The sequence below is a fragment of the Oncorhynchus mykiss genome, chromosome 4 (assembly GCF_013265735.2).
Source record: "Oncorhynchus mykiss isolate Arlee chromosome 4, USDA_OmykA_1.1, whole genome shotgun sequence".
NCBI lineage: Eukaryota > Metazoa > Chordata > Actinopteri > Salmoniformes > Salmonidae > Oncorhynchus > Oncorhynchus mykiss.
Genome location: NC_048568.1, coordinates 12029599 through 12042490, shown reverse-complemented (window position 1 = coordinate 12042490; position 12892 = coordinate 12029599). Strand labels below are relative to the sequence as shown.

The 12892-nt window shown below is 41.3% G+C and overlaps 1 protein-coding gene across 8 annotated transcripts in view; it reads right to left on the bottom strand.

Annotated features, from left to right (window-relative positions):
- Positions 1 to 12892, bottom strand: part of myo6a (myosin VIa) — a 95899-nt gene that overhangs the window by 32629 nt on the left and 50378 nt on the right. For all 8 annotated transcript variants that reach the window (XM_036975640.1, XM_036975642.1, XM_036975644.1 and 5 more), the window contains exons 13-18: positions 12704 to 12861; positions 12358 to 12449; positions 8128 to 8200; positions 2263 to 2390; positions 1983 to 2078; positions 1504 to 1674 (exon numbers count right to left, since the gene is read on the bottom strand). In XM_036975640.1, coding sequence (XP_036831535.1) covers positions 1504 to 1674; positions 1983 to 2078; positions 2263 to 2390; positions 8128 to 8200; positions 12358 to 12449; positions 12704 to 12861 — 718 coding nt within the window. The remainder of the gene's footprint in view (positions 1 to 1503; positions 1675 to 1982; positions 2079 to 2262; positions 2391 to 8127; positions 8201 to 12357; positions 12450 to 12703; positions 12862 to 12892) is intronic.

The window sequence follows — 12892 nt, the reverse complement described above, 5'->3', positions numbered from 1 at the left end:
CCTGGGAATTTTGCAACCCTAGTCTGCAAAGAGCTGTGTTTAACAGACTGATTGCTCTAGGGACCACCAGTGGGACATTGACATTCATACACCCACCCACCCATAGTCAGCTGCTAACGCTTTCTATCTCACCTCGTAACTCTGAGAACAGACAGGTACTACACTGCATCAGTGATCAGGCCTTAATCAAGCTCAAAGACTTCTGATCTATATCACTATTTCTAAAGTAGCTGCCTTATTTACAGTAGCGGCATAATATTTACAGTAGCTACATAATATTTACAGTAGCTGCTTGGCAGGCAGTCATATTGGGAGCAACTGCCAACTGGAATGCACATAAGTCTTGTACTTGTCAGAATTTCAATGAGGCATCGTAATTGGATCGATGGTCATTGATCCTGTCAGTAAAGACTGATCCTACAAGCTATGGATCTCGCAGTTGCAAAAATATTGAAATGAATAACTTTGATGAATTGGAATTGAAAGCTGCCAACATCCAGATATCATTAGCAAGTGTTTGCCGTGGGCTGAATTCAGATTCAAACCTAAAGTATGCATGTTGTGTTGCAGGGGACAAATTGTGGAGGGAGGCAGCACAGAGACAAGACTGGGGAGGGAGGGGACAGGGGGTGGCTGGAAGCGGTTAGCTGGAGAACAGCAGGGCGTTCACTGCATTATTCACTGATGCATTGTGGGATTCGTCACACACAACAGCACAAGACGAGTTACCTTATTTCCCTGGCTGTTTCTACGAGTCATCACGATTGATTTTTACCCCCCCTGCGTTTCTGCTTTTCCTGTCTGTATTTCTCCCTCTCACTACACAACTTTAAATCACAGCTATGATGGGGGGGATAGGCAAAGGATGGAGATACAGAAAGGGAGGTGGAACAGTGGGAGAGAGAGGCATTAGGAAGAACACCACAGGTAACAGGAGAGAGAGAGAACACGAACTCTGTGGAAACTAAACGAAGGGTAGATTCAAATCAGACAACACCTTCAAAACACATTATTCAACCGAGAATCCTGTTCAAGCCCTCTAAAATTGCAATAACTTTTTGCTACTCTCTTTGTGCCCTTAACCTTTCTGCTTCTCTCCACTGTCTAGGTGCAGTGCAGTTCCGTGACAGCTAACAAGAAATGCCTATTAACATGACAAAATATTTCCCTCGGATTTCACTTAATAATTATTAATATAATAACACTTCTCACAGGGTCAATATCACTTAGCATAGAGTGAGGAAGAACATGACTGTTATGACCATAAAGTAAACATGTAGCCTTGATGCTACTGTTTTGCCTATAAAAACACAGGATTAACATACATGAACATATGGGCCCTGGTCAAAAGTAGTGCACTATATAGGGAATAAGGTGCCATTTGGGATACCTACCATGTTAAGCAGCATAAGAATAAAGCGTGGTCATAAAAAGCGTGGCCATAAAAAGCGTGGCCATAAAAAGCGTGGCCATAAAAAGCGTGGCCATAAAAAGCGTCCTCACCTTGAATTTGTTGCCGACGCTGATGAAGCTGAGTTTGCCTGCCTTCTGTTTAGAGTCCTTGGCGTTGTTGGAGTTCTCAAAGAGATCCCGGATAAACCGGTCTTTAGACTCACTCACCAGGCACTCCAGGGACATGTGCAGCGCATCATTGTTCTTCTCCACAAACTTGGTCTGCAATTCAGAGAAAATGTACAACCTTGAAGATGCAGAAGAACCCTGTTCAGAAAAAGGCTACTCTGCTTGGGAAGATAAGTGGGGCACTTAAATCAAAAATAAACATGCTTTGAGTTCCACCTGCTGGGTTTTGAGCAGGTTTCAAAGCAGGAGAATGTTTGGTGGGCGATGCTGCAGTATAGGGCTACCACAAGGATATGGTAGATAACATAAATATACATGATAAAAATCATAAAAAAAAAGGTGTCATGTTTTTTTTGCCTTCAGACATCATGCTGAGTCATTGTGTGTGAACTTGAACATACTGTCTCATAGCACACCGCTCCTGCAAAGTGTCTGACAATGAATCCCTCGTCATCCCTCACGTTCCTGTGGACTTGCAGCTTGGATTTCCTGGGCACCTGAGGGATGCATCACACACACCATCCATTTTAAATAAGCGAAACGAATACAACCACTGAAGCATGACCTTTCAAATGGCTTAAAAGAAAGAAACACAAATTACTTTACAAACGCTAAAATGCACACACACACAGCCTATAACAGACAGAAAGGACATGAATCCTGATTAAAGTTAAAACTCACGGTTAGTCGGAAGTGGTTCTTGTGCTTGTTGTGTACCGTCTCTGCAAAGTGCTGGTCGCTTGGCTGAGGTAGACGATTCTCTTCATCCAGGATGTCCAAGATGCCCACCAGCTTGGCCTCCACAAGGTCTGTAAACAGACAGAGGTAAAAAGATCAACGTATCCCAAAATGACTATATTCAATCATATTTCAGTTTGAGCTATACTGTTTCCTGTATTTCCTTAGGGGTTTAGTCTTTGTATAGCCCAGGGTTGGATTACCAAACGCAGTAGTCCAGGCCATGCCCAGGGCCACTGAATAATGTAGAAGGACTGAGAAGCTCAGTTCTGGGGACTTTTTAAAAGGGACATTTTACTACAAAATTAAAATAAAACGATGCTGCCACAACCTAAAATATAATGTCCACCTCCTATGAGCATTGTATGTGCTGCATTGACCATGCACACTGAACGCAAGTGTCTCGTTTTCAAGGAACAAATGCGCTCCGGGCTAGGTCTGTAAGGACAGCGGCATAGAGAGAGAGCGGAGAGAGATGACTCAAGTAGAAAACTATAAAAATGAAAACACGGCATATCACATTTAACAAACCAAACATTCAAATACCGTTACAGAATGTAAAGAAACAAAAACTGGTCCAAGCATCAATACCAGTATATTGTAAAATACGGTATACTGCCCAGCCCTACTAGCACACAGCTCAGACACCCATGCATAACCCACAAGACATGCCACCAAAGGTCCCTTCACATTACCCAAGTCCAAAACAGACTATGGGAGGGGCACCGTACTACATTTAACTCTATTCCACATCAAGTAACTCACATAAGCAGTCAAATCACATTACACCTTACGAAACAGTGTGGAACTGAGTCACACACACACACATGCCTGAATTGTGTGTTGTGGTTAGTAGAGCAGTGGCTGGAGGGCACACACTTAATGTACTGTGAAATTTGATGTAAAATGTATTTTAATGTTTAAAAATTGTATCATAAATGTATATTACTGCCTTAATGTTTGCTGGACCCCAGGAAGAGTAACTGCTGCCTTCGCAGTAGCTAATGGGGATCCATAATAAACACAAAGCTGGGATCCCCCTCTTTTTAACAAAGGCCATTAAAACAGCTTTATGAATTGTTGTGCCTTGACTGACAGAATACATGTTTCCCTCCCAATGGCACTTGGGAACTTGAATGCGCCTTGAGGAATATTTATCTTGCATTAGAACGCACAACAACAAGCCGACTAGGTCAATAGATATAATATTTTACTATGGGGTTGTCAGATTTTTCTATTCATTAGTCATTTTGTTTGCAGAGGAAAAGTCTGTGTGCTCTTCTAGCATCTTCAAAGTAGAACATGAAAGTGCGCCTTTCATGTTCCATATATTTTTGTTGTGGCGGCAATGATGTTGCCGTGGCGCAACGCCACAGCAAAATGATTGCAGCGGAAACACTGCACTGAAGGTATAAGAGATACAGAGAGCTCCAAAAGTATTGGGACAATGACCCATGTTTCGTTGCTTTGTCTCTGTACTCCAGCACTTCGGATTTGAAATGATACAAACAACTATGAAGTGCAGACTGTCAGCTTTAATTTAAAGGTATTTCCATCCATACCGGGTGAACCATTTAGAAATTACAGCACCCTTTTGTACATAGTGTCCCCCCCCCCCCCAATTTTAGGGGACCAAAAGCATTGGGACAAATTCAGTTACTGTATATGTGTATTAATGTAGTCCAACATTTAGTATTTGGTCCCATACTTGTAGCACGCAACGATATCAAGCTTGTGACTCTGCAAAACTTGTTAGAGCGTTGGGCCAGTAACCGCAAGGTTGCTAGATCAAATCCCCGAGCTGACAAGGTAAAAATCTGTCGTTCTGCCGCAGTTAACCCACAGTTCCTACTCATTGTAAAGAAGAATTTGTTCTTAACTGACTTGACTAGTTAAATAAAAGGTCAAATATAAATACAAAACAAACAAAAGCGCAAATTGGCATATTCTCTGGATTTCGCAATGCTGCAAAAGCACAGGCATTAGAATCACAATAGACCGTCCCTTAGACGAATACACGGATTCAGTGACTGAGTTTATCAGGAAGTGTATAGGAAATGGTGTACCCACTGTGACTATTAAAACCTCCCCAAACCAGAAACAGTGGACAGATGGCAGCATTTGCGCAAAACTGAAAGCGTGAACCACCGCATTTAACCACGGCAAGGTAACTGGGAATATGGCCGAATACAAACAGTGTAGTTATTCCCACCGTAACACAATCAAACAGGCTAAACGACAGACAAAGTGTCGTCGCAATTCAACGGCTCAGGCACGAGATGAATGTGGCAGGGTCCACTGACAATCACGGACTACAAGGGGAAAACCAGCCAAGTCGTGGATGCCGACGTCTTGCTTCCGGGCAAGATAAACACATCCTTTGCCCCGCTTTAACACAGTGCTACCGACGCAGCCCGCTACCAAGGATTGTGGGCTCTCCTTCTCCGTGGCCGACGTGAGTAAGACGTTTAAGCTTGTTAACCCTCGCAAGGATGCCAGCCCGGCATCCCTAGCCGTGTCCTCAGAGCATGCGCGGACAAGCTGGCTGCAGTGTTAACGGACATATTCAATCTCTCCCTATCCCAGTCTGCTGTCCCCACTCGCTTCAAGATGTCCACCATTTCTTGGGTACAGGAACAAACTGAACTAAATTACTTCTTTCATCATTAAGTGCTTTAATAGGCTAGTTAAGGATCATATCACCTCTACCTTACTGGACACCCTAGACCCACTTCAATTTGCTTACCACCTCAATAGATCCACAGACGATGCAATCACCATCGCACTGCACGCCACCCTATCCCATCTGGACAAGAGGAATACCTATGTAAGAAATCAGTTCATTGACTCATATATATATATATCGGGGCCCTGGGTCTGAACCCCGCCCTGTGTAACTGGGTCCTGGATTTCCTGATGGGCCACCCCCAGGTGGTGAAGGTAGGAAACACCTCCACTTTGCTGATCCTCAACACAAGGGCCCCACAAGGGTGCATGCTCAGCCCCCTCCTGTACTCCCTGTGACTGCGTGGCCACGGACATCTCCAACTCAATCATCAAGTTTGCAGATGACACAACAGCAGTAGGCCTGATTACCAACAATGACGAGACAGCCTACAGGGTGGAGGTGAGGGCACTGAGAGAGTTGTGCCAGGAAAATAACCTCTCACTCAACATCAAATAAACAAAGGCGCTGATCGTGGACTTCAGGAAACAGCAGAGGGAGCACGCCCCTATCCACATGGACAGGACTGCAGTGGAGAAGGTGGAAAGTTAAGTTCCTCGGTGCACACGTTACCGACAATCTGAGTGTCAGGGGATAATTGTCAGACTTCAGTCACCCTAATCAGACTCATCTCTGCTACCGCACGGCAAGCGGTACCAGAGCACCAAGTCTAGAACCAAAATGCTCCTTAACAGCTTCTACCCCCAAGCCATAAGACTACTGAACAATTAATCAAATGGCCACCGGACTACTACATTGATGACCCCCCCGTTTGTTTTACACTACTGCTACTCGCTATTTATTATCTACACATTGTCAAATTTACAAATTACCTTGACTAACCTGTACCCCCACACATCGACTCGGTACCGGAACCCCCTGTATATAGCCTAGTTATTGTTATGTAGTTTTCTTGATACTTTTAGATTTAAAAAAAAAAGTTATTTACTTAATTTAGTAAATATTTTCTTAACTATTTCTTGAACTCCATTGTTGGTTAAGGGCTTGTAAGTAAGCATTTCCTGCTAAGGTCTATACCGGTTGTATTCGGCGCCTGTGACAAATAAACATTTGAATTGTAACCACCTGCCCTCCAGGACACGTACAGCACCCGATGTCACAGGATGGCCAAAAAGATCATCAAGGAGAACCACCCGAGCCACGGCCTGTGAACCCCGCTATCATCCAGAAGGCGAGATCAGTACAGGTGCATCAAAACTGGGACCGAGAGACTGAAAAACAGCTTCTATCTCAAGGCCATCAGACTAGCCAGCTTCCACCCGGTTACGTAACCCTGCACCTTAGAGGCTGCTGCCCTATACATTTAGAATCACTGGTCAATTGAATAGATGGAAAAATAGTCACTTTAATAATGTTTACATACTGCTTTAATCTCATATGTATATACTGTATTCTATTCTACTGTATTTTAGTTAATGCCACTGACATTGCTCAATCTAATATTTATATATTTCTTAATTCCATTCTTTTACTTTTAGGTGTGTGTATTGTTGTGAACTGTTAGATTACTACTGCACTGTTGGAGCTAGGGAACACAAACATTTCGCTACACCCGTAATAACATATGCTAAATATGTGTATGTGACCAATCAAATTTGACATCGGTATTGACGCACAGACCGGTTTGGGTTTTTACTTTACCTTCTATAGCGGTATTTCAATGTTTGGTTTGCTAAATGTGATAAAATAAACATGGCAGTGTGGCGTATTTATTAGGGGTTCCCATTAGCTGCTGTCTTCCTGGGACACAGCAGCATTAAGGCAGTTAGATACAAATATTACATGATATTACATTTCATAACACTTTTCAAAACACATTAAGTGTCTGCCCTCAGGCCCCTACTCTACTATCACATATCAACACAAAATCCATGTGTACGTGTGTAGAGTGCGTGTGTCGTGTAACAGGTCCGTTTTTATAGTTCACTATTTACTGAGTTTTTACTGAGAAAACATAGCTAGCTAATACAGCTGGATACCAGTCAGCATTTTGTTTATGCAACAGTATCTTTTAAATCAGACAGGAATATTTTAGCTAGATCAAGTTAGAGAAAACATTAACGTAGCTAACATCTAATTAGGGTCCGCTGGGAAACACTGACCAACACTTCCTAACCGGTCACAATAACTCCCAGGCTTTTTCAACACTATTCAAAGTGCCCATTATTATATTATAACTATAGAATTAAAATAATAATTAGATATATTTTCATGATTGCAACAGTTCACCCAAGTAATTTGATCGAAATCACAAGTCAAATAGCAATAGCAACATTTGTTTAAAAATGAGGCCTCAATTTTTTGCCCATATCCTGCCGCCATTCGTGGCACTGTGGACATGATCTCAAAATGAGAGCAAGAAATGCAGACATTTATGAAAATTACATTTGTTTGAAGTTTGATTTAACAGTATAAAACAACCAGTATTGAGAAAGACTCATTGAAATCACTTAGAATGTATGTGTTGCCATGCTAAGGTATGACCTTAGCACTACTTAAAGCAAATGTATAACCTGTTCTATTAAAAATTATAAAATTACAAAAAAAAAGTGAAATATTGTGATAGGGTTGGCCGTTTCTGGCCAAAATATTTGATGGAACAAAAAGTAAAATGTCTGTTCTCAGAGAGTGAGTCTACAGGGCATGCTTTGCACCAACGGCTGATTCTCTTAAACGCAGACCCAATTCTATCTAGCATTAACCCCGGTCACCTCCATTCCACTCCCTGGTATCCTGCCGCCGTACCCCACACATATCTCAAAGAGAGGGGTTTAGGGGTGCTCTGCAACATAATCAATCTACCTCCCATCAACTGCTTCATTTCTGTTGACCATGAAACATAAAACTTGGGGTCAGGGTTAAGAGTAGTGTGCTCAAAAGCGTAACCTCAGAGAAAACAGCTATTCCACCTTCCCACGCAAACGGAGGCCAAAACATCTCCAGTCAGAAGAACATTGAGAAATAAAAACATGGGGAAAACGCTGGAAACTAGGCGGAGGATAATGTATGTAGGGTAAACCGATGAAATGATGTGCATGTAATGATACGAAGACGAGACAAACCTATGCAGTCCTGATTGTCGACATAATGGACCTCATTTACTCCAAGACCCTCCTTCTGATACAGCTCTTGTTCCTAGAATTCAAAACAGAACGGTACCAATAACAAGCATTGGTAATGTCATTTATAATGACATTCAGTAAGTTATTTAAGTCTGTTTACTTACACTACTGTTCAAAAGTTTGGGGTCACTTAGAAATGGGTTTGTTTTTGAAAGAAAAGCAATTTGTCAATTAAAATAACAAATTGGTCATAAATACAGTGTAGACATTGTTAATGTTGTAAATGACTATTGTAGCTGGAAACGGCAGATTTTTAAGGAATATCGACATAGGCGTACAGGCCCATTATCAGCAACCATCACTCCTGTGTTCCAATGGCACGTTGTGTTAGCTAATCCAAGTATACAATTTCAAAAGGCTAATTGATCATTAAAAACCCTTTTGCAATTATGTTAGCACAGCTGAAAACCGTTGTTCTGATTAATGAAGCAATAAAACTGGACCTTCTTTAGACTAGTTTAGTATGTGGAGCATCAGCATTTGTGGGTTCGATTACAGGCTCAAATTAAATTGGCATGGCCGATTAAATTAGGGCCAATTTCAAGTTATAACAAAATCGGTGTATGGACGATTACATTGCAATCCACGGGGAGACTGCGTGGCAGGCTGACCACCTGCATATTTAGTTAAGAAATTTGTTAGCAGGCAATATTAACTAGGGAAACTGTCACTTCTCTTGCGTTCAACACAAGCAGAGTCAGGGTATATGCAGCAGTTTGGGCCGCCTGGCTCGTTATGAACTGTGCGAAGACCATTTCTTCCTAACAAAGACCGTAACTCATTTGCCAAAATTCTACATATTTATGACATAACATTGAAGGTTGTGCCATGTAACAGCAATGCATAGACTTAGGGTTGCCACCTGTTCGATATAATATGGTACGGTTCCGTATTTTTCAGAACAAAACGTTTTGTTTTTGAAATGATAGTTTTCAGATTTGACACTATTAAATCACCTAAGGCTCATATTTCTGTGTGTTTATTAGAATTAATATTTAATGTTATATTTGATAGAGCAGTCTGACTGAGCGGTGGTAAGCAGCAGCAAGCTCGTAAGCATTCATTCAAACAAGCGCTTTCTTGTGTTTGCCAGCAGCTCTTCGTTGTGCTTTAAGCATAGCGCTGTTCATGACTTCAAGCCTATCAACTCCTGAGATTAAGCTGGCAATACCATAGTGCCTATAAGATCATCCAATAGTCAAAGGTATATGAAATACAAATGGTAGAGAGAGAAATAGTTCTATAATAACTACAACCTAAAACTTCTTACCTGGGAATATTGACAACTCATGTTAAAAGGAATCACCAGCTTTCATATGTTCTCATTCTCTAAGCAAGGAACTTAAACTTTAGCTTTTTTACATGGCACATATTGCACTTTTACTTTCTTCTCCAACAGTTTTTGCATTATTTAAACCAAATTGAACATGTTTAATTATATATTTGAGACTGAAATTGATTTTATTTATGTGTTATATTAAGTTAAAATAAAGCTCTTCATTCAGTATTGTTGTAATTGTTATTATTACAAATATATATACAGTTGAAGTCGGAAGTTTGCATACACTTAGGATGGAGTCATTAAAACCTTTTCAACCACTTAACAAACTATAGTTTTGGCAAGTCGATTAGGACATCTACTTCGTGCATGACAAGTAATTTGTCCAACAATTGTTACAAAACAGATTATTTCACTGTATCACAATTCCAGTGGGTCAGAAGATTACATAAACTAAGTTGACTGTGCCATTAAACAGCTTGGAAAATTGTAGAAAATGATGTCATGGCTTTAGAAGCTTCTGATAGGCTAGTTGACATAATTTGAGTCAATTGGAGGTGTACCTGTGGATGTATTTCAAGGCCTACCTTCAAACTCAGTGCCTCTTCCGCTTGACAACATGGGAAAATCTAAAGAAATCAGCCAAGACCTCAAAAAAAAAATCGTAGCTCTCCACAAGTCTGGTTCATTCTTGGGAGCAATTTCCAAACGCCTGAAGGTACCATGTTCATCTGTACAAAACAATAGTACGCAAGTATAAACATCATGGGACAACGCAGCCGCAATACCGCTCAGAAAGGAGACGCGTTCTGTCTCCTAGAGATGAACGTACTTTGATGCGAAAAGTGCAAATCAATTCCAGAACAGCAGCAAAGGACCTTGTGAAGATGCTGGAGGAAACAGGTACAAAAGTATATATTTCCACAGTAAAAGTCCTATATCGACATAACCTGAAAGGCCACTCAGCAAGGAAGAAGCCACTGCTCCAAAACTGCCATAAATAAAGCCAGACTACGGTTTGTAACTGCACATGGGGACAAAGATCATACTTTTTGGAGAAATGTCCTCTGGTCTGATGAAACAAAAATAGAACTGTTTGGCCATAATGACCATCTTTATGCTTGGAGGAAAAAGGGCGATGCTTGCAAGTCGAAGAACACCTTCCCAACTGTGAAGCACGGGGGTGGCAGCATCATGTGGGGGTGCTTTGCTACAGGAGGGACTGGTGCACTTCACAAAATAGATGGCATCATGAGGGAGAACAATTGTGGATATATTGAAGAAACATCTCAAGACATCAGTAGTTAAAGTTAAAGCTTGGTTGCAAATTGGTGTTCCAAAAATGGACAACGACCCCAAGCATACTTCCAAAGTTGTGGCAAAATGGCTTAAGGACAACAAAGTCAAGGTATTGGAGTGGCCATCACAAAGCCCTGACCTCAATCCTATAGAACATTTGTGGGCAGAACTGAAAAAGCGTGTGCGAGCAAGGAGGCCTACAAACCTGACTCAGTTACACCAGCTGTCAGGAGGAATGGGCCAAAATTCACCCAACTTATTGTGGGAAGCTTGTGGAAATGTGAAATGTTTGACCCAAGTTAAACAATTTAAAGGCAACGCTACCAAATACTAATTGAGTGCATGTAAACTTCTGACCCACTGGGAATGTGATGAAAGATATAAAAACTGAATAAAATCACTCTACTATTATTCTGACATTTCACATTCTTAAAATAAAGTGGTGATCCTAACTGACCTAAGACAGGGAAGTTTTAGTTTTAAATGTCAGGAATTGTGAAATACTGAGTTTAAATGTATTTGGCAAAGGTGTATGTAAACTTCCGACTTCAACTGTAAACAAATAGGATGATTAATCGGTATGGGCTTTTTTTGGTCCTCCAATAAATCGGCATTGAAAAATATTTTAATTGTTTTAAAATCGGTCGATTTTCAGTTTCTTGGCAATTTCTCGCATGGAATAGCCTTCATTTCTCAGAACAAGAACAGACTGACGAGTTTCAGAAGGAAGTGCTTTGTTTCTGGCCATTTTGAGCCTGTAATCGAACCCACAAATGCTGATGCTCCAGACACTCAACTAGTCTAAAGAAGGCCAGTTTTATTGCTTCTTTAAATCAGAACCACAGTTTTCAGCTGTGCTAACATAATTGCAAAAGGGTTTTCTAATGATCAATTAGCCTTTTGAAATGATGAACTTGGATTAGCAACACACGTGCCATTGGAACACAGGAGTGATGGTTGCTGATAATGGGCCTCTGTACGCCTATGTAGATATTCCATATTTTTTTGTATTATTATTTTTTTAAATCAGCCGTTTCCAGCTACTATAGTCATTTACAACATTAACAATGTCAACACTATTTCTGACCAATTTGATGTTATTTTAAATGGACAAAAAAAAAAGACATTTCCAAGTGTCCCCAAACTTCTGAACGGTAGTGTATATAAGATTTGCTCCATTAGAATAGAGAACAAAGACTCAAATGTGTTCAAATAAAGTCTATGAGGGCAGAAGCTTTGTCTATTATAGCTATCCAGCAATAATACATTACGTTAGCAAGTTCACTAACCAATACAACTGAATCTTATAAAAATCAAGGTTTCCTTTTGCTTGTTGCAAACATCTGGCCTCGTTCTCAGTTCATCTTTCCTAGATTTCTCGCATCCTCTCTCCTTCTCAGGATGCATTGGAGAAGGTCCAATGGGAGGGACCTTGGTCTTTCCCCTCTAACACAGTTGAGGAGGAGTCAAGGCAGATAGGATGGTAGGAATCACAGAAAGGCAACTTGAGATTGAGCTCTTGGACAGCTGGGATGTCAACTAAGTCGAGAGGGGGCATCGGGGTCTACAGACACAGTGGAAGAAGCTCTCACCTCTTTCAGGATGCGTTCGTTGAAGAACTGCTGCAGCTTCTCGTTACAGTAGTTGATGCAGAACTGCTCAAAGCTGTTGTGCTCAAAGTACTCTGGAAGAGGAAATGAAAAGACATTAAAAAAAAGACACTTCAGCTGTAAACCACCGTCTCCGACTAATGAACTCTAGCATGCGTGTGCAATGTGTGGTTTGTGTTATGTTGTGTATAATGTCCATGGCGAAATGTCTGTTTGATGTCGTTTTTATGGACAATTACGCTGCAAAACCATTTTCCGCCTGAGGGATAATATCGTTTACTACTACATCATATATCACGTAGATATAGCACATATAGGGGATACAGACCGAAGCCTGCGATATCCAGAACCCCAATGAAGTTGGCGGAGGAGTCGAAGGGGAAGCACTGGTTGACCCTGGTGACCACGTGGTCAAACAGCCGGCTGTACACAGCCTTGGCCAGGGCGTCCCGCGCGTTGTTTGCCTGCTCCACTTTCAATGGCACCCTGGGAGGGAGAGACAAAGAGAGAGCACATA